The sequence below is a fragment of the Ailuropoda melanoleuca genome, chromosome 1 (genome assembly GCF_002007445.2).
Source record: "Ailuropoda melanoleuca isolate Jingjing chromosome 1, ASM200744v2, whole genome shotgun sequence".
Classification (NCBI taxonomy): Eukaryota; Metazoa; Chordata; class Mammalia; order Carnivora; family Ursidae; genus Ailuropoda; species Ailuropoda melanoleuca.
In genome coordinates this window covers 143,167,855-143,188,260 of record NC_048218.1, presented here as the reverse complement: position 1 = coordinate 143,188,260, position 20,406 = coordinate 143,167,855, and the positions used below count along the sequence as shown (strand labels likewise).

General features: G+C 37.2%; 2 protein-coding genes across 11 annotated transcripts in view; one reads left to right on the top strand and one right to left on the bottom strand.

The window, feature by feature from the left end:
* The window catches only part of VPS50 (VPS50 subunit of EARP/GARPII complex), a 131,077-nt gene extending 117,636 nt beyond the window's left edge, over positions 1 to 13,441 (bottom strand). For both annotated transcript variants that reach the window (XM_034667735.1, XM_002918239.4), the window contains exons 1-2: positions 13,285 to 13,441; positions 6,667 to 6,735 (exon numbers count right to left, since the gene is read on the bottom strand). In XM_034667735.1, coding sequence (XP_034523626.1) covers positions 6,667 to 6,735; positions 13,285 to 13,317 — 102 coding nt within the window. In that variant the 5' untranslated portion in view covers positions 13,318 to 13,441. The remainder of the gene's footprint in view (positions 1 to 6,666; positions 6,736 to 13,284) is intronic.
* A 48-nt stretch (positions 13,442 to 13,489) lies between these two features.
* HEPACAM2 (HEPACAM family member 2) overlaps positions 13,490 to 20,406 on the top strand; it is a 48,095-nt gene continuing 41,178 nt past the window's right edge. For 6 of the 9 annotated variants that reach the window (XR_004627615.1, XM_019798589.2, XM_011223659.2 and 3 more), the window contains exon 1: positions 19,978 to 20,123. Coding sequence is in view for 5 of the 9 variants with exons in the window: in XM_019798589.2 (XP_019654148.1) it covers positions 20,045 to 20,123 (79 nt within the window). In the remaining 4 variants the exon portion in view is untranslated. Of the gene's footprint in view, positions 13,633 to 19,977; positions 20,124 to 20,406 lie in introns of those variants that run through there. The other 3 variants (XM_034667741.1, XM_034667740.1, XM_034667744.1) reach the window with 3 other exon arrangements.

Sequence of the window (20,406 nt, the reverse complement as noted above, 5' to 3'; positions counted from 1 at the left end):
TTGTGTTTGTGTGTTTTAAATAAAACACAGCCTTTAAAGCCTATCTGTTGTTGTTGTTGTTGTTGTTGGTTTTCAGGCTTTCAGTGCCATCTAGTGGAATATTGGTGAGGTTACAATTTGAAGGGAGTTTTCCATAAAATGATTTATAGATTTTTCTAGAAGGTTATTAAAGTGGCATTATTTTAATCCAGATTTATAACACATTTAAGTGACTGAAATAATGTATTGAATCACTTCTTATATAAAAAAAGCATCCAAATAAATATTTGTTTTTAAAGAAAAATATCATGAATAAGAACCGATTTTATTCATAGAAATATACCTATTAACATATACCAAAAACACAAAATTAGAAAGCAAATCCTTCATATGTGATACTCTGCCAAATTATTTACTTCTCTTACTCAACAGTTATATTTTTAACAGGTATTTTTCTAAATTTATTTCCATGAAAAGGAAAACATTAAAGATAATAACTTTAGAGACATCAAATATTTTTTTTAAATCTATCTTTAAAAATTTCTCAACTTCTGTGAAAAACATCAAGCTGTCTGCCACATGCCTGTCCATTTGGACGCTAATACTAAAAAAAGGCACGTCACAAATTGAAGTAAGGAGAGAGAAGTCTGGACTCTGTTTTTCTGTTAGTTTTAACATCTCATCAGACCCACTCTCCAAAAGAATACTATGCATTCTGAGAAAAGACATCACAACACCTTCAACCTCAGTGTCTAGAAACCACAGTCCTTCCAAAACCTTCACTTCCACATCCAATAAAATCCTCAGTCCTAACTTCTGCTTTTAAAACATCTCTCAAATTTAACCCTTCTTCATTTCCTAAACTTCATGTTCTTATCTTCTTTTTAATCACACAATTAAGACAACTTCCATTTCATAAGCTGAATCTTTACGTCAACACCTGAACCTACCTCTCTGACTCTTACTCCAGCACACTTTCTTCTTATCTTGTTAAAAGTTCTGAAAACCAAGCTCTGTACTTACTGTGTGTTTTTAGGATTCTTTTCATGAATGCTAAGAAGTCAAGTCAAATCCACCTACCTTACTTCACTGAAGTATTTTACAAGCAAGAAAACATTCTGGGCAAACTCCCAGAATGTTATATAAGAGAAGGTACTCGATATATATTTGTGGAATGCATTAAGTATGCGAACAAAAATACTTTCTTGTATTTAGACAAATATATTTTCAAGTTTTGACTGAAACAGATTTCTTTTGCTCCCTGGGCCTGTATTTTTCTTTAATGAAAAAAATCAAAGGCATAGCTAAACCAATCATGTAATAGTAAACCTAGCTGAATCCTATTTGTATTTATGAGTTAGTAAAATCAGGGTCTTAAAAACAAACAAAAAACCTTAATCTTTAAAGAATACTTCAGAAGGCAGTTCAGAAAAAATACAATACTAATATCAGTATTCTTTTTATCAGTACTTTTTATGATATATAACCATTATGGAAAAACTATGGAAAGTGTTTACTTAAAGTCAAGACAGATTTATAAGGTTCTGAATACTGATATTTTTAATCATGATTCAACACATACTCTCGAATACAGTCCTAATAAATTCTGTAACTAACCCTGTAGCTACTGTGATTATTATATATTATAATAAATTTTGGTCTCAAGTCTTCATAAGTCTTATAACCAATTAAATTAAGTAAAAACTTTTCACATCATTCAAAAAGTATAAATTTCTTTAAGTGGGTTACAAATTCAGTCAGTAAATACTATAAAGATTAATTTCTTATATCCTTACCTCAGCATGGAAATCCCATTAATTTGAAGTATAACAGAATCCATTTTCCAGTAATGAAATTTTAGGTCATCACTAACTTTACTAAACTTTACTGCTGACACCTGGCTCCACCCCACACACTGTGACTTAATTAGAATGGGGTAGGGCCTGGTTATTAGTGATTTTAATATGCAGCAAAGCTTGTACACCACTGACATTGACTCTGAACAATTTAAGCTAAGATTTTTGAACTCTCTCTCAAAGTTTCCTCTTCTACAGAAAGTTCTGAAAAGACACCTAATATTTTTTCTATTTGCTCTACCAAAATTCCAAATTTCCAGTATATGGATCATTATTTGACTCACATGTCTTAAAATGGGATACAGTGTCATCCTGTCCATAAAATGCAGAAATTGTACCAGATGATTTCTAAGGTTTCTTCCCACTCAGAATTTATATAGTTCTCAAAAAAAAAAAAAAAGTCAATCAACAGACCTTTCTGGATTCTCAAGCACACCTAACGTCCTTCAGTTTTCTTCACCATCCTCTTTCTAATGAGTTACACCATATGAAATTTGCCTGTATTAGATTATTTTTAACCTGAAGAAATAGCCATTTCCAATGATTCATCCTAATATTTCTCTTCTATTTATCCTTTATACCAGAATTTTTTTAAAAAGATTTATTTATTTGAGAGCGAGAGAGAGATTTGAGAGAGAGAGGACATAAGCAGGGGGAGGAGAAGAGAGAGACAGAAAGAGAGAGAGAGAATCTCCAGCCAACTTTCCACTGGGTGTGGAGCCCGACTCGAGACTCAATCCCATGACCCTGAGTTCATGACCTGAGCTGAAATACGAGTGAGACGTTTAACCAACTGAGCCACCCAGGTGCCCCTATAACCAGAACCTTTAACATAACACAACCCAAGCTAAAGTATTTCTTTCTTGATAACCCCACCGAAATCTCAATTCCTTATTACAACTTAGACATTATGACAAGAAAGGGAAGAAGAGGGGCGCCTGGGTGGCACAGCAGTTAAACGTCTGCCTTCAGCCCAGGGCGTGATCCCGGCGTTATGGGATCGAGCCCCACATCAGGATCTTCCGCTATGAGCCTGCTTCTTCCTCTCCCACTCCCCCTGCTTGTGTTCCCTCTCTCGCTGGCTGTCTCTATCTCTGTCAAATAAATAAAATCTTTAAAAAAAAAAAAAAGAAAGAAAGAAAGAAAGGGAAGAAGAAACAGGTCCATATCTAAAGAACAAGGATGCCTTTTTTTTAATTCTCTACATACATATACTTGAGTGAGTCAGAGCTATTAGATGAAGTTAACGTTTAAAAGTTTTGCTATACAAGTATTTACATCGACTACTTAAATAGCATAAATTGGGTTTATTTTTTACTTCCTGCATTAGAATATTAGGGGAACCCAAACTAAGACAGTGAGGCATTTTTTTAATTATTGAGAGGTACAACTGACATGTAAAATTATTAGTTTCAGGTGTACAACATGATTCAATATTTGTAAACAATGCAACATGATAATCACAGTAAGTCTAGTTAACATCCATCACCAGACATATAGAATTTTTTTTCTTAGATGAGAACTTTAAGATCTATTCTCTTAGCAACTTTAAAATATGCAATATGGTATTATTACTATGGTCACCATGCTGTATATTACATCCCAATGACTTATTTATTTTGTAACTTGAAGTTTATACCTTTTGATCCCTTCATCCATTTTGCCCCCTCCCCACTGCCTCCGGTAGCCACCAATCTGTTCTCTGTATCTATGAGCTGGTTTCTGTTTTGTTTTTAGATTCCACATGTAAGTGAGATCATATAGTATTTGATCATATGGTCTTTCTCTGACTTATTTCACTCAGTAAAATGCCCTCAAGGTCTATCCTATGTGTGCATGCATGCGAGCGTTCACAGACACACACCCTTTCTTTAGCCATCCATCTATCTATGAACACTTCAGTTATGTCATCCATGTCTTTGCTATTGTAAATAACACTGCAACGAACATGGGGATGAATATATCTTTTCAACTTACTGTTTTCATTTTCTTTGTAAGTGGAATTGCTGGATCATACAGTAATGATATTTATAATTTTTTCTGTTAAACTCTATATATTATTATTTTTAATTTTTTGAGGCACCTCCATACTGTTTTGCATAGTGGCTGTACCAATTTATATTCCCATCATAGCACACAAGGGCTCTTTTTTCTCCACATCCTCACCAACTTGTTTTTACTTCTTGTCTTTTTGATAACAAACAATATAACAGGTATAAATTGAGTTAAAAAAATATCTACCCAAGCCAAACTTTTGGGTAGCTTGCTTTTCAAACCTAGTACTATACTGTAAGCATTTTCTCTGCAATACATTTTACTAAGTTTAAAACCCAAACTTCAGAATAATTTATAGAATTTAACAACATTTTTGAAAAAGAAAAAATGGAGGAGAGAGGAACCTACACTGACTACTTCATGTGAAAGAGCTCTGGCTTCAGAGTTTAACTCATCACCTTATTTCCTTTATGGTATTTGTCATACTTTGCAAACACCTTGTTTACTGCCTGTCTTCCCTCCACTTGAACTAAGCTCCCTAACAACATAGGAGTTTTGTCTTTTTAACTGCTATATTCAGTCCCTAGAGAATGTCCAGCACAAAACAGGTGCTCAATAAATTTTTGAATATGCATAGGGAAAAGACCAAAAGGCACCTTGACTGTGCTGGTGATTTTGTGATTTTTTTTTTTTTTAGGTATCTTTTTCTGTTTACTGTGTTTTCTATTCACAGCATATATTACTTTTTTATTACAGGAAAAAGTTATTTTAAAATAATCATTTCAGGGCACCTGGGTGGCTCAATCAGTTAAGCATTTGACTCTTGATTTTGGCTTAGGTCATGATCTCAGGGTTGTGAGATTGAGCCCCTCCACCCCCACCCTTCATTCAGCTCTGTGCTCAGGGGGGAGTCTGCTGGAGATTCTCTCTCCCTTTCCCCCTGCTCGTGCACACTCTCTCCTTCTAATAGATAAATCTTTAAAAAATAAAAATAAAATAATAATCATTTCAAATTAAAGTTTTAGACTTTGTTGAAATACTTTCAATGGTTTGAAAAACTCATTATAAAGGTCATTTTTTGAGGCCATAGAAGTTCAGGTTATCAAGAATATCAATTTTAAGGCAACTGTATAAAAACAAATCATGTAAAAATATATATCACCATCACTCATCATCAGGGAAATGTAAATTAAAACTACAACTCACCCTATAGCACTTGGAATGTTTCAAGAGAATGCACAGACAGAACAAGCATAAGGAGCTTATAAGCTTTCTTAGCGTGAGGCTACATTTAAGCTGATTGCATTGATACTAATTTTACTATTAACCGTTTTATAATTTAACAACTTAGCTTCTTAGACCAATAGCCCAAGCTTAATCATCACCTGAAGCATTTACATTTGCTGACCTTGTGATCCCAGACTGGCCTCTCTACTCAGAGCCAGTCATCTCAAATCACACACTGCAAGCCACAGATGGGGCTGGGGTGGGGGGACAGTGAGATGATGGGGTAACGAAATCATTATAAATTCACCACCTACCCCTACTGGAAAAACATCAAGGTTCATCATTCAAAGACAACAAAAGTTTGCACAAGGTTTAAAAATAACAGAAAGTTCTTACGCAATACTTTCATGTATTTTTTAAAGAGGCTCACTCAACAATTTTACACTGGTTTTGAAACATCTAATGCAATCTAATTCAAGGCACGTTCATAATGCACAATCTGTTTTCTTGAGTCAAAGAAATAAGAAGAATTATTTGTCAATTAGGATTTACCGTTCTCACTTAGTTCCCAGTTTCATCAGATGCAACAATCTTTTACAACATCATACAAAACTGTTCAAAATGCCTCTTTAAGTTTTTTGTCTAAGTAATTTCATGCAAATGGGCTGGTTAGAATTTTATCACATTTGGAGAATATGTTTGGGTCTGACCCAAATTAAAGCTAAATTATAAATACAAGATTCATGTTAGGGGGTAAGGCTCCTCAGAAGGGTGGGAGATCACTTTCCCTAGCATCGGACACTGATGTGTCACAACGGCCTTATGATTGCTGACGAGAAACAAGCCCTATGTACTAAGATGCCAAACAGAGAGAACAAATAGTACTTTCAAATATGATCTTCAAAATTGAAAAACAAAAGATCAGACATTCAAAAGAAGACACTGATCTGTGACGGAGCTACTATTCAGAGAGGCAGCTCCAAGTGGCAACACCCCACGGTGAGAAACAGCACGGATTTATTGATTTATTTTTTATAATGGTTAATAATTCTCCTGAGGGAAAGCCAGCTAGCTTTCGAATAACACCTATTAAAACTGTAAACTGAGATGTTCACATGAATCAGGGGATTAAAATCTAAGATATCAACAATTTAGTATAAATTATGCTTTAGCTACTTACTCAAAAGTCCGCTCCATAAAAAAAAATAATTAACAATGATTTTTGACTCACAGTGTTATTATTCCATTTTATTTCTCCAAATTACAGCAAAAAAATCAATAAGTTTCACATACATACATATATGCGTGCATGTGTATGTGTGTGTCCGTATATAAAACTGCTTTCAGGCTAAGAAGCTGATACAATAATAAACTCAAAATTTATCAATTTTACATTTTCTGCTCCACTATAATAAACCATACTGCATCCCAATGAGTAATGAAAGCAAAAACAAGCCCTAAGCCTACTATACTATAAAAATTTACCTAGCTTTATCATAACTACCATCTGCCTGTGGGAAGGAAAAGCTTCTGTGAATCAATTATTATCCAAAGGCAATATTATTTCTTAAGGAAGTGAAAAGTCACGCTCACACATGTAGATCAATACCTTTCCAGGGACCCGGAGACTCTCAATGGCACTAAGATCACCAAGGCTTTCCGGAGGGCTCTTCAGACCCTTAAAAAAATAATAATAAAATAAAAAGAATTTTAATTATACTGCAGGACTGTAAAATGATAGAACATACTTACTAAAATAGAAATCACCATTTTAAAAATAGAAAATTTCCTGCTTTAAAATATATAGAATATATGTTCTAAAAACAAATGTCACTTAATACATATAGTACTATTATTAAATCAAGTAAAGATCTACATTTGGAAGTTTAAAATAGAAGTATTATATGGCAGCTTCACAACAAATGGTTGACGTCTAACTTAGCCATGGTTTAAAAACAAACAAAAGAAAAGAAAATTTGGTGACAAAAAGCATTCTGTAAGAGTACTTATATAGTAATTATTACCAAATTCACCTGGTAGGAAGGACCAAGTATTATGATTCTCTGATATAATACCCCAATCAGCTGAGCTAACCAAAGACTTTTAAATAATGTGAATTGTTTAATTAATACACAAATACCCTTGATTCTACCATATTTCTCACCAATGTACCCAATTTATACTGCACAGCTGGGACTTAAATCTCATATCTTGCTGCTTTCTACTGTTCTTTAGCTCCTTGGTACCCGGTAATTTCTATATTCACATCAACTGAGGGATTCTGAAAGTCTCATTTGAACCAAGGAAAGTTATCAAGGGAGAAAGAAGTTAGCAATCTCACTTTGCTTTGATAGGACTTTTTTTAAATATAGGCTATTCAAAGCAGATATGTAAAGTCCCTGTAATATTAGTCTGTAAACAAAATTAGCTGGAACATAAATTTGAAGAGCGTTTTTGTCCTTTAGATGCCCTATATTGGCCCTTTGATGTCCTCAGTAACTAAAACATATGGCATACTTAGGTTGACTATTTAAGACTTACAGCACAACTTATTTTTAAATTATAGAGCTATGTATTTTATCTTCCCTATTATAAGATACAACCAGTCATAACTACAATTTTTTTTAAGATATGCCTCACCCCCAATTATTCCATTACTCCCAGAACACCCCACCCAGGCTTCTCTCACTTTCATTCTCTCTCATATTCTCTCTCTATCCCTCTTCCTCTCCCTCTCACACACACACATATACACATATACATACACATATACACATACACGCGAGTGCAAAACTTCGTAATTTGATTTAAAATCATGACCACCCCAAAAAACATTTTTAAACCATAACTGCCATGCCTTTTTTTTTTTAAGACTTATTTGAGAGAGAGAAAGAGAGAGGGAGGGAGCACAGGCACGCGCAGAGGGGGAGGGACGAGGAGAGAGAGAGAGAGAAAGAGTCCCAAGTAGATTCCACACTGAGTGCAAAGCACAACACAGGGCTCAATCTCATGACCCCGAGATCACGACCTGAGCTGAAACCAAGAGTCAGACGCTTAATCTACTGCACCACCCAGGTGCCCCTGCCATGCCTTTCAAACAAACATTTTTAAAACTATAGATGTGTTTAACCAATCTAACAGAAATTCTAGGAGGAATATTACCACAGGTAATTTTCTTTCTCCCTAGAGCTACTCAGTAAAGAAACCAATGCCTGAAATGTAAAGAAGTGATGTATATCAATATATAGGAAAAGGCCTTACCTCCAAATTAGTCGCCCCATGCAATCATAACTTGCTACTCATATATGGCAACTTTCTACCAAATGTACAAAATAAAAGTAGTAAAAACTGGAAACCCTATTATATGTCAGCAAGTAGGGGAACTCAGTGATTCAAGGAATGGGCTCTGTGGTCTTGAACAACTTATCTAACCTGCCTGTTTTTATGTTCTAATGAATGTGACAATAATGCAGAGGTCAATAATAAGAAGTAAAGGAGATAATGTATGTGAGAGGCCAAAAACAGTGCCTAGGACATGGCAAGCATTCTTTAAGTGCTAACTATTATTCTGAATATTACTGTGATCACAGAGAAATACTTTTCTTTTATCAAAACAGAAATAAAGAATTACATAAACGTCTCAGAGCACATCTGACACGTGTATTTCAGGATTATAGATCTTGAACCCTTTGATCAGCAATTTTACAAATTTCTACTGACAAAAATGAAGTCATGATTTTTTTTTAAGATTTTATTTATTTATTTGACAGAGAGAGAGACAGCCAGCGAGAGAGGGAACACAAGCAGGGGGAGTGGGAGAGGAAGAAGCAGGCTCCCAGCAGAGCATGGAGCCCGATGTGGGGCTCAATCCCATGACCTTGGGATCATGCCCTGAGCTGAAGGCAGACACTTAACCACTGAGCCACCCAGGCGCCCCTGAAGTCATGATTTTTATCCTCACTTCTCTAAAGCAGGAAGTCATGGTTATGACTGTGGTACTCTGCTTTTATGAAATTGACACTTTCACTGTAATCATTAACCATTACTGATTTTCTTTGGTATTTGGTATTTGTTTTGATAATTTCTCCAGTTTAAATTTATACAAAATTCGGCATAAATATTAACTGTCTCTGCACTTCATTCCTTTCCTCGAAGCAGATTAACACTTCAGACTACTTCTGTTATGTCTACATGAAGCTTCTACTTCCATTCATGAGACAGCAACTTACGTCCCAAAGATTAAAATAAGCATGTGAGGTGATTTCTGCCTCCTCTTTTCAGCAAAATTCAACATACTGGTTATACTCAGTCCTCAGTTTCTCTTGAACCCACCCTAATCAGGCTTTCCTTCCTCACTTCATGAAAAGTGCTGCTGTCAGGTACCTGATGACCGCCATGCTGCTGAGTCCAAAGGCTCATTCTCATCTTCTGCCACCCATCTGCAGCATTTAGCACAGCTGATCACTCCCTTCTCTCTTAAATTCTTTACTTGGCCTCTGGGACCCACTCTACTTGGTAGTCCTCTTTATCCACCATGTATCCAACAAATATTTATTGAGCATCTGATACGGGACAGGTGATCCTTGAGACGCTGCAGTCCTCCCTCACTGGCTGGTCCTTCTCAATCTGCCTCGCTAGAGCCACCTCTTCCCCTAATCTTGCAACAGTAAAATCTCAAAAGTTCCAAGTGTGGACTGGACTTCTGTTTCATTCCATTGGTGATCTTAGACAGTTTATATACCTTATATGTGTTTGTAAGTCCCAAATTTGTACCTCTATCCGGTGCTTCTCCTCAGAAATTGAGACTCTTAGCCAACTGCCTATTCTATCTTGCCACTTAAATATCTAAAGCTTTCAAATGAGCAAGTCTAAAAACTTCCTGCCTTCCCTGAATCTGTTCCTTCCTCAGCCTTACCCACTTCATTAAATGGCAATTCCAATTGCTGTGGCCCAACCATCTGGAATCAACCTTGATGCTTCTTCTTCTCTCACAGCCCAAATCTGATCTGCCAAGAAATCCTGTCAACTCTATATTTACAATATATCCACAATCCAACCTCTTCTCAGCCCTTCCGCCACTAACACTCTGGTTAAGGCCCACACATTCTCTCATTCGGATTACTGCAATAGCATTCTTGTTGTTCTTCCTGGTTTTGCTCTTTTCCCCTCTTCAAATAATTCTTTTAAAAGAGGCCAGAAAGAACTTTCTGAAGTCCATAAATGTAAAATGAGATCAATCCTCTGCTTGCTATTTCAATCAAAATAGAAGCATGGCTTTGCTATTAATGAGAAGAAAAGTAGTAGGAAATGAGGTCAAAATGAGGTCCTGGCTCATTTTAAGGTGTGAATGAGGTGTGATCTGGCTTCCTGCTCTCAGCTCTCTGACCTCGTCCAGACCTCATCTCCTACTGTTTTCCCCTCACTTACTTTACTCCACCCACAGTGGCGTCTGGCCTTTCCTCAGCTATGCTCCTGCCTCAAGGCCTCTCCATTTGCTCTTCCTTCCACCTGGAATGCTCCTTCCCAAATACCCACATAGTTCGCTTCCTCACTTTCTTCAGGTTTTTACTCGAATGTCACCTTCTCAGTGAGGCCTTCCAAGGCCACAATATCTAAAATTGTAAATGATCCCAATCTGTCAACAACTCCCAGGCCTCCCTATCCCTATGCCTGCTTGAGCACTTGTCTGTTTTGTTCACTGCCGCACCCCCAAAGTTAGAATAGTGCCTGGCACATAGTGCTCTGTAAACATTTGTTGAATGAACTGAAAGAACAGAGGCCAGCATAATACAGAAAGCTGAACAGATCTCATCTAAATAAAGAGTGCTAACAAAGCCCACCCTCCCACTCTTTCCCAAACCAAGATCCTTGCAGAGCTGAAATGCCAAAAAACCCTAAGTTTCATAGACCTTTCATATCGCTCTACCTTAACGTATTATCAGCAGATTCTTTAGCCTCACAAAAAAGAAACATCTTTGTAATACTTTGTAATACGTTATTTGTAATACTACTATATTTAACCCAATAATAAACAGTACTAAATAAAAATCTCCAATGTAACTCTGGGCAGCACCCTACTTTCATACCTCAAAGACTCATGAAATGTGTATTAGTAATGATTAAACGTGTGGAAGTCAAGCCATAAACAAACATAATTAGGATGACTTCTAAAATCTGTGTAGGGGCATCTGGGTAGTTCAGTCAGTTAAGCATCCAACTCTTGGTTTCGGCTCAGGTCATGATCTTGGGATCACGAGATCGAGCCCTGAGTTGGGCTCGGCACTCAGCACGAAGTCTGCTTGAGATACTCTCCCTCTTACTCTCCCTCTGCCCTGCCCCTCCCCACTCGAGCTCTCGCTCTCTCTAAAATAAATAAATAAAATCTTTTTAAAAAATCTGTGTAAAACTCCTAATTTTACCTCACTTTTTACACAGTATAGTTCCAGCTTTTTGTATGTGTTTTTTAGTTTTTTTCTATACCAACCAAGCACTGATTTGACCTGCTCAAGTCCAATAAGCAACTGATTGAGGCTGAAGAGTCACCATTTTCACAATTTCACTACATTTAGGAGACCTCTGTGATCAAGCACTTCCTTAATAAGACCCAGGAGATGTGTTAACTCCTTTATCTCTTTATCTTCATCATATCATATGAACATCACCACCGGGCTGACCCCATGAAATACACGTACCATTCCTATTTTAAAGATGTGGAAACAAATGCTCTAAAAAGTTTGCTGACTCCTTCAAGGTCACATAACTACGGCAGGATGGAGCAGGACCCAAACATCCTCAAGTAACAAGCGGTACGAACCATAACACCAGTACTCAACAAATGTGAGGGATCACCACTTACTTAAATCTTTTATTATTCATAGAACTTTTAAATTTTATTTTCATGACATTAACAATATAATTTAAAAGGAATAAAATAGGGGCGCCTGGGTGGCACGGCGGTTAAGCGTCTGCCTTCGGCTCAGGGCGTGATCCCGGCATTATGGGATTGAGCCCCATATCAGGCTCCTCCGCTATGAGCCTGCTTCTTCCTCTCCCACTCCCCCTGCTTGTGTTCCCTTCTCGCTGGCTGTCTCTATCTCTGTCGCAAAAATAAATAGAATCTTTAAAAAAAAATTAAAAAAATAAAAATAAATAAATAAAATAAAAGGAATAAAATAATCACACAGGACTCATGTATTCTTCACAAGATATCTACCATTTGTAACCTATTCAGATTATCTCTCAAATAAGAGTTTAATTTGGAATTTGTAATCTCCTAATCAACAACAAAACTCATAAATGTACCTTTCACTAAATGATTATCCTCCAAATTCTCCAAAGTTCTCAAAATTCTCTGATTTAAAACTCTAAATTATACTTCTTTCATATAAAGATAATAAAGAATGGCTGAAATATTAAATTTGAATAAGTAAGGGTATCTAAAACCAAGTCATAACCAATAAATGTATAAAAGGAAATTCTGCCGTTTCTTCCTTGAAGGAAGCTGCGACATCATTAGGAAGTCCCTAACATTTCTGAGATGGAATTTAAAAAAAAAAAAAAAAAAAAACAACAGCTTAAGTTTTTACTCATGAATTATCATTGCAGCAAAAAATAAAAGGCCTATTTTGCCATAACAAAGATTTTTTTTAAAGTATCATTTCACATGCATTAACTTATTGGTGACTCTCATAATAGAACTGTAAGCTAAGATTAACCAAAATAATTATTATTTTCATTTTCACACCTGGAAATTTAAGCTACAAGGTTTGTGAACTTGCCCAAAGTCATGAAGCTACCAATTCTGTCTTCAACTCATCCGTTTTTTTCACTTTTTCCAGTCATCTCTATTGCACAGACCTCACCTCCCTACCCAGGCCACCTGCTCACAGACGACATACAGCCTAGATAAAGGGAGGCCTGCAGGGTAGCTGGGGCTGTCATCGGAACGATGGCAAAAAGGAGGGGAGACAAAGATAGCCCTCATTGAAACTCGCTTATTGACCTTATCTAAAGGAATGTTTCTGGGACGCCGTTACCCGCTTGAGCAGGGCTCAGATCACGGTGACTCAGGTGAGTTTTCCAGGGTGTGCCCCGGCTTCCCAGTGCCCCTGACACCTGCCACCAGCCATACCTTAGGTCTCCGCCCGCCCCAGCCCAGAGACGGAACATCTATGCTCCTCCACCAGCAGAGACGAAGGAGGCCTTTGCTTCAGCCTCCGCGACATACCTGTCGGGTCATAAGAGATTTGATTTTTTGCATGTCGAAATCGTGAGAGTGGTATCCTGCGGCAAAGCACTAACAAATCACGCCGAACCACCAAACAGCTGGCCCGGACACAGGGAAGCCATAGTGAGTAGTCACGTGGAGCTGCTGACCCCGGTCATCCTTTCCTGCGCTGAGCATGCTGGGAACTGTAGTCTTCCGGTGGCCGCAGACGAGGACAGCTCAGGTACTACATTTCCCAGGAAGCAAAACAGCGGACGCTTCAGTTAAGCTGGCAAACCTTATTGCTCTGAGTGACCACTGCGACCGCCCGACTTTACGGAGGTACTTGCTCTTGGTCAGCCCGCTTTGGTAAGGCGAAAAGCTAAGTCACAGGTGACCAGGCATTGAGCGACAGGAACAAGCACTGAGAAGACAATATATAAACCGGACTGACGTGATTTCCTCCTCAGAATGTAGTGGAGGAAACCCAACCTGGTCCAGAGGGGCGGGGTGGGAGGATGTGAGACTGACTGACATGACATGAACTCACAGAAAGGCACTCTCCCAGAAGTGACCAGAGAACCTGGGACTCTCCAGCTGGCTCTGGGCTTTGGCTTGAGGAGAGGTGTGGTCCAATAGACAGCGGTCTAGGGTTAGGGCTGTTCTTCCTCAGTCTTGACATCCACAACAAGAAACTGTAAAACCCAAGGATTTTACCCGCACCTGATCTAAGGCAAGTCAAGATAGAAAATGTAACAATAATAAGTATATATGACACTGTAAAGTTCTCATTTCAACTTTTAGCAGTTTAATTAAATTGACGAAAGTAATAGGAAAGGTGTTAGGGGTTTGATTTAAGAAAGAACTTTCCAGGGGCTCCTGGCTGGCTCAGTCAAATGCGTCTCTTGATCTGAGGTTTGTGAGTTCGAGTTCCATGTTGGGTGTAAAGATTATTTAAAAAATAAAATCTCTTAAAAGAAAAAGAGAGAAAAGAAAAAAAAAGAACTTTCCAATTATGAGAATACAAGGGGGGGGAAAGCAATCCAGAGTTAACACAGGTAGCATTTATTGAGAACTTAGTACATGTCAAGAACTCTGCTAATTGCTTTGCATATATTATCTCATTTATCCACACAAGCATCCTATGGGGTTGTACAATTATCCCCAATTTATTTTTTCTTTTATCCCCATTTTAAAGATGAGGAAACTAAGGTATGGAGAAATTAAGTAATGTGTCTAAGATTACTGCAACATGCAAATAGAAACGGAAGGAGTGATTATCCGAATGTTGTTTTAAGTAAGGGTTTGATGTATGATGTTGAAGAGTGAGTCGTGAAGTATGGCATCAATAATTTTTTTAAATTTACATTTAATTGATGTTTATTAGAAAACCCGTGACTTCAAAAATATTTCTTAGGACAACTGAAAAAGTGTTAAAGTGTGCCAAACTAATGAAAAATATTAGGTAAACCATAGTATGGGTAGTAGAAAGATGTGGCAAAAATAATAAAAAGTGGTTTGCAAATGACTGAAGTTTAGAGGACATCATATAGAGGTTATTTCCAATTATGAAATTCTGTCATTTGACCTCTGAGTCTTGTCTTTTGCCTTTGTCTTGTTTTTACAAATGAGGTTGTAATATTTGACCTAAGATTTTGTAAGGATAAATGAGATGATGTGTGTGAATGCAATTTATAAATTGTAAAGCACCTTACAATTATGAAGAATTACAGTCACAAGTCTGCCCAATTCACTGCTCCAGCAGAACCACTTTGTGGTTTACTTCTATCATTGTGCTTAACAGTTGCTTTTGAAAAATATATGTTTACCTATATGCTTCTCTGTTATTTCTAACCCTATAAAAACTTCCAGGCACTTTTGGGCAGTCCTAGTTTAGTTCATCTTTACCTGCTCCAGTCTTTATTGCCAGGCAGTTTTTATTATGCGAAAATATTCAATATTTAAAAGTCCTTGAAGGGGTGCCTGGGTGGCTCAGTAAGTGTGGGACTCTTGGTTTCGGCTCAGCTCAGGTCATGATCTTGGAGTCATGGGGTCAAGCCCTGTGTCAGGCTCTCTGATCAGTGCAGAGTGTGCTTGAGATTCTTTTCCCCTTCCACCCTACCCCTCTGCTCCTCTCTCAGCTCACACTCTCTCTCTCTAAAATAAATAAGTAAGTAAATAAATAAATAATAAAATCTTTAAAAAAAAAAAAAGGTCCCTCAAAGCATCAAAAGAAACAGAAACTGCTGACTATATTAGCATATAAAATGAAACCCAATTTGGTTTTTTATTATTAGGCACTAGGCAACACTATACTAAGCACTTTAGTAACGTAGAGTTTTGGTCCTCAGGGAGTTTACAATTTGTTGAAAAGCAATTATTAGAGCTGATCCAAAGGCAGTAGTTCTCAAACCTGACATTTAAATGCACCTGAGGAGTATGCCATTTTTATTGTTTTCTTTTGGTTCTGTTTAAGATCTTCAGTGATTCTTACAGGCAGCCACCTCCAGCATTTCAAATCCGTTCTTTAGAAATGAGAAAGTTGATCCATCTAAGGTTTCAAGGTCACACATTTTAAAATTAGAGCTTGAATCAGAGCTAGAACCCAGATCCAAACCCAGAATTTCCCCCCTTATACAGTGAATATGCAAAGTTACAAGTGACAAAACAAAAAACTTTTTTATTCCATGTTTATTTTGTCTTTTTCTATCAGCCTAATTGGGGAAATTAATATTTTCTGTAACTATTTGACCCTTAAAAGTCAAGAAAGCATTAAAACTTTGTTTTACTCTAATACTCTAAGTTTTAGTTTATTTCTTATAAACTAAAAATAAATGAACAATCTAGTCTTCTAAAAGTTCAAAGGTTGTAACTATAATATTAAAAACATGTAAATCATTGCTGTTGTCTGAATAAACTATATGCACATAAGGCTTATTTAGGACTTTCACATTTGCCTGAAGGCTGTTAGTGATAGGCCAGAGCAACTAGCAGAAAGTTTGAATGGCCTGCCAACAAGTCTTGAGGAAAGCTTGCGGGATGATTGTTCCTTGATAAAGGACTGCCAGCCCCATTTTTGCAGATCCGAAACGTCAGGACTAAGAGTTTAAGTTGTTCAGGAAGCAGCATTAGCAGTGAAGTAGGATAAGGGCCCAAATCGAAGGAACCTCTGGAAACTTAAATAAAAGCTGGTTTGATTAGAAAGATATGTTTCAAATCATCCTATAAATAAATACCAAAGCAGCACAAAGTTGTGGACTCTCCAGGATGGGGTAACTACACTTTCTGAGCAAGCAGTAGCAGAAAACAAAACACTTGCTGAAGGTAAAGCGGTGAGCTGGAGAGGAGCCCAGGAAGGAAGACACTACGTAGTCATTTAGCAGCCACATCAGTAGATCCAGGCTTCTCAGAGGCAGCACTGTAGACGTAACTATAAAGGAGTGAACACCAGCACAGGCATAGGCGATTGAGATGGCCACGTCTACAAGCCAGCTCTTCCCAGTAACGTGTAAACTGTAACCTTTCCTAGGATCTATCTAATTACAACATAAGACAGTGCTTTCTTTCCCCATTTCTTAGTCCCCACTATTCTACGTTGACCTTGGCATTGGCATTTTACCACCTTTCCAATTCTTCTTACCATTCCAAAATATTCATATGCTACTAATAAATAATGAATGTAGGTGTTTAAAATGCATGTAGCAGACTGCTTGCCTTATGAAACAAGACCAATCTTACATTTTAAACAAACTAGATAATAAATAGTGTGACTTGAGAAGTGACAAAAAAGCCTGCCCCCTCAAAAAAAACTCCCCCCCACAGCAGCTCCTTTCATTGCTTGAAATTTAATCACCATAGATATGGATTGCTTAAATTAATCAGCCTTTCCACTTTAAATGTAAATATAACTAAGATCAATAAATGGGCTCCTGAAGAGTATAGTAGAGCAGAACCCCTCTGTAGATTACAAGTCAGATGTGAGATATTGATGGTGGGAAATTTCTCATATAATAATAAAACACTTTAAACCATTTTTAGCAGTCATTTAAAAACTGACAACAGTTGAAGTTCTTTTTTTAGCATTACTTCGTGTGGCTTCCTGCCTAAACATCCTGAATTCAGAAATTACTCCGGCAGGTAAAATTTTATGCCTGCCACCTGCCGCTAGAGGGCGCTTTGTCATGGATATGCCACGTAGCACTTTCCCAAGGCGCTTGGTACCTGTATTGTCATTTTTTCATGTTTACCATGTTTACCATGACGTGAAAAGATCACAACTCTGATTCATTTTGGCATTTATTTATGTAGTGTCCATTATCACCTATGTCATAAAAGAAAGGACATTTTAAAGTATGACCCGAAAGAACATTTTAAAGTATAACACGAATTTGCCTAAGAACCCAAAAGCTTCATCATGAGCCAACGCTGGGTTTGAAAAACCCTGGAAAGAGTTTATTTTAAAAAGGCGATTAGAAATTAAAATTGATTTAAAACATGTGAGGGGAATCTATGTGGTATCTGTAGAATGTCTATATTTCTGAATCGTGTTTTGGGCAAACCAGTGGGTAGTAAGGAGGGCACGTATTGCATGGTGCCCTGGGTGTTATACGCAACTAATGAATCATCGAACTTTACATCAAAAACCAGAGATGTACTGTATGGTGAATAACATAATATAATAAAAATATTATTATGAAAAAAAAGAATGTATAAGCATTTCTTTTTTTTTTATTATGTTACACCATACAGTACATCCCCGGATTCCGATGTAAAGTTTGATGCTTCATTAGTTGCGTATAACACCCAGTGCACCATGCAATACGTGCCCTCCTTACTACCCATCACCAGTCTATCCCATTCCCCCACCCCCTCCCCTCTGAAGTCTTCAGTTTGTTTCTCATAGTCCATAGTCTCTCATGTTTCATTCCCCCTTCTGATTACCCCCCTTTTCTTTATCCCTTTCTTCCCCTACCGATCATCCTAGTTCTTATGTTCCATAGATGAGAGAAATCATATGATAATTGTCTTTCTCTGCTTGACTCATTTCACTTAGCATTATCTCCTCCAGTGCCGTCCATGTTGCAGCAAATGTTGAGAATTCGTTCTTTCTGATAGCTGAGTAATATTCCATCGTATATATGGACCACAGCTTCTTAATCCAGTCATCTGTTGAAGGGCATCTCGGCTCCTTCCATGATTTGGCTAGTGTGGACAATTGTATAAGCATTTCTTAACATCAACTGAGAATCAGAAGACAGTGGCCAAGGAGCATTTGGGGTTTATTTCTGGGGGAACAACTTAACAAAAACACTAGTTAAGCACTAGTGAGGTGCTAAGGATCCATAATTAATTAGAACGGTTTCTGTATTTGAGTTGCCCAGAGCAAAAATAAACATGCAACAAAATTAATTGAGGTTAGTGAGATAAGTGCTGCAATAGATGTATGTCCAAGATTTAGAGATAGCACGGAGAAAGTTGTGGTATAGTAATCACCTGGGGAGAAACTCTTGCTGTTTTTCTGAATCATGGAGAGATTATAAAGTGACCTCTGAAGAGGCCTCAGGTTTTCCAAAAGCACTCTCTTGGCCTATAGAAGCACTTCTGGAAGAGTTGGGAGCCATACTGCAAAAAATGTTTCCAAATTTGGATGCTAAAATAACTATCTTTTTTTTTTTTTACTTTACATTTGAGGAATACTCTTTTTTCCTATTATCATTGAACTCCTTCAGTGAGCCTTTACTGTTAAAAATGATTTAGGCAAGGAATTTTGCTGGATTTGATGCCGATTTTATTACATACCTTATGTTATATGCTTCATGTTATATATGTTTTTTATATACTTTACATAGTGGCATACTTTATATAGTGGCAGCCTTAGACTAGAGCCTTCTTGCAATAAATGAAATTAAATGGGAGTTAACTTATAACTTAGTAAATTAAGTGGAAGTGCTATGACTGCCTGCTCCCATGGTAATGAAGTGGTCAGGCTGAAAAGCTGTAGCCCAGACACCACAGTAGAGACAAGAGCTTCTCTGGGCCATTGGCTTACTTCCTCTATGCTTCGGCTGTGAAAATGTGGCTTCAGATATTATCTGTTTTCATTATAATTATGCATGGTCCATGATTCACTGTCGCTTGGAAACACACCTGCGGTTTGCTCTTAAAAATAACATGAATCCATAGATTCAACAAAACCATGCCAGATGTTTATAATAGAAAATAATACATAGGAAAATACATTTTTAAAGATACTCAGGTGCTCTGATTCTTTGGTATAACTTTTACGTTACTTAGTGACTTCATGATGATTTGTAACTTTAGCAGATATATGAAATACTTCAGTTTTCATAGAAAAATAATTTTAATTTCAAAATAATGGCATAATTTTGCATGATAGGAAACCAACTTACCTTTTTTGGGAAATTTCACAATATGCACTCATTATGAAAGCATACTATTTTTCAGTAAAGTCACCCAAAAGGATGTTTTCCTTCATGTGATTCTTAATAACCAAGAATGATTCATGAGATACACTGACAATTACTGATAGTCTGATAATTGCTAAGGAGCTGTTCTAAAGTCATAAGCCTGTATTCTTGCAGAGTATATAACAGGTGTTCCCAATCCCTGTGTCCTTTGTATACACATTCATTCTGTATTCAAATCACAGAAGCAAGAGACAGGATAGGGTCTGTTACCTCACTGCTAATTTCCCTAGCAAATAAACCAGCAGCTGCTGGTCCATGAACCAAGTTGCCACCGGGAACAGGGCACTGTATGCATGGTACAGGATGCTTTCATGGAGTCCTTCAGCAGCACAACTGGGGGCTTTCAGTGCAAAATATACCTCCTTCTCTTAGGTAAGGCACTGCATGAATTGTGTTTCAGCTGTTGTTTGTTTTGTTTTGTTTTTAATTGTGGGCATAAGTTAAATATTTGCTTTAAGCTGTAGATTCACTCAGATAATTGAAGAATGGCTCAGAACCTTTTAAACAATAACACACTTTGTTCCAGCAAAGAAGCAGGAACATTTAGAAGAAATGAGGTTCAATAAACAGATGATTGTGGTTTTCTTAGAACAGCAATTATTGTCAATAGCACTCATTAAGAAAGCTAAGACCTTCTGAAAGCCTAATGAATTTC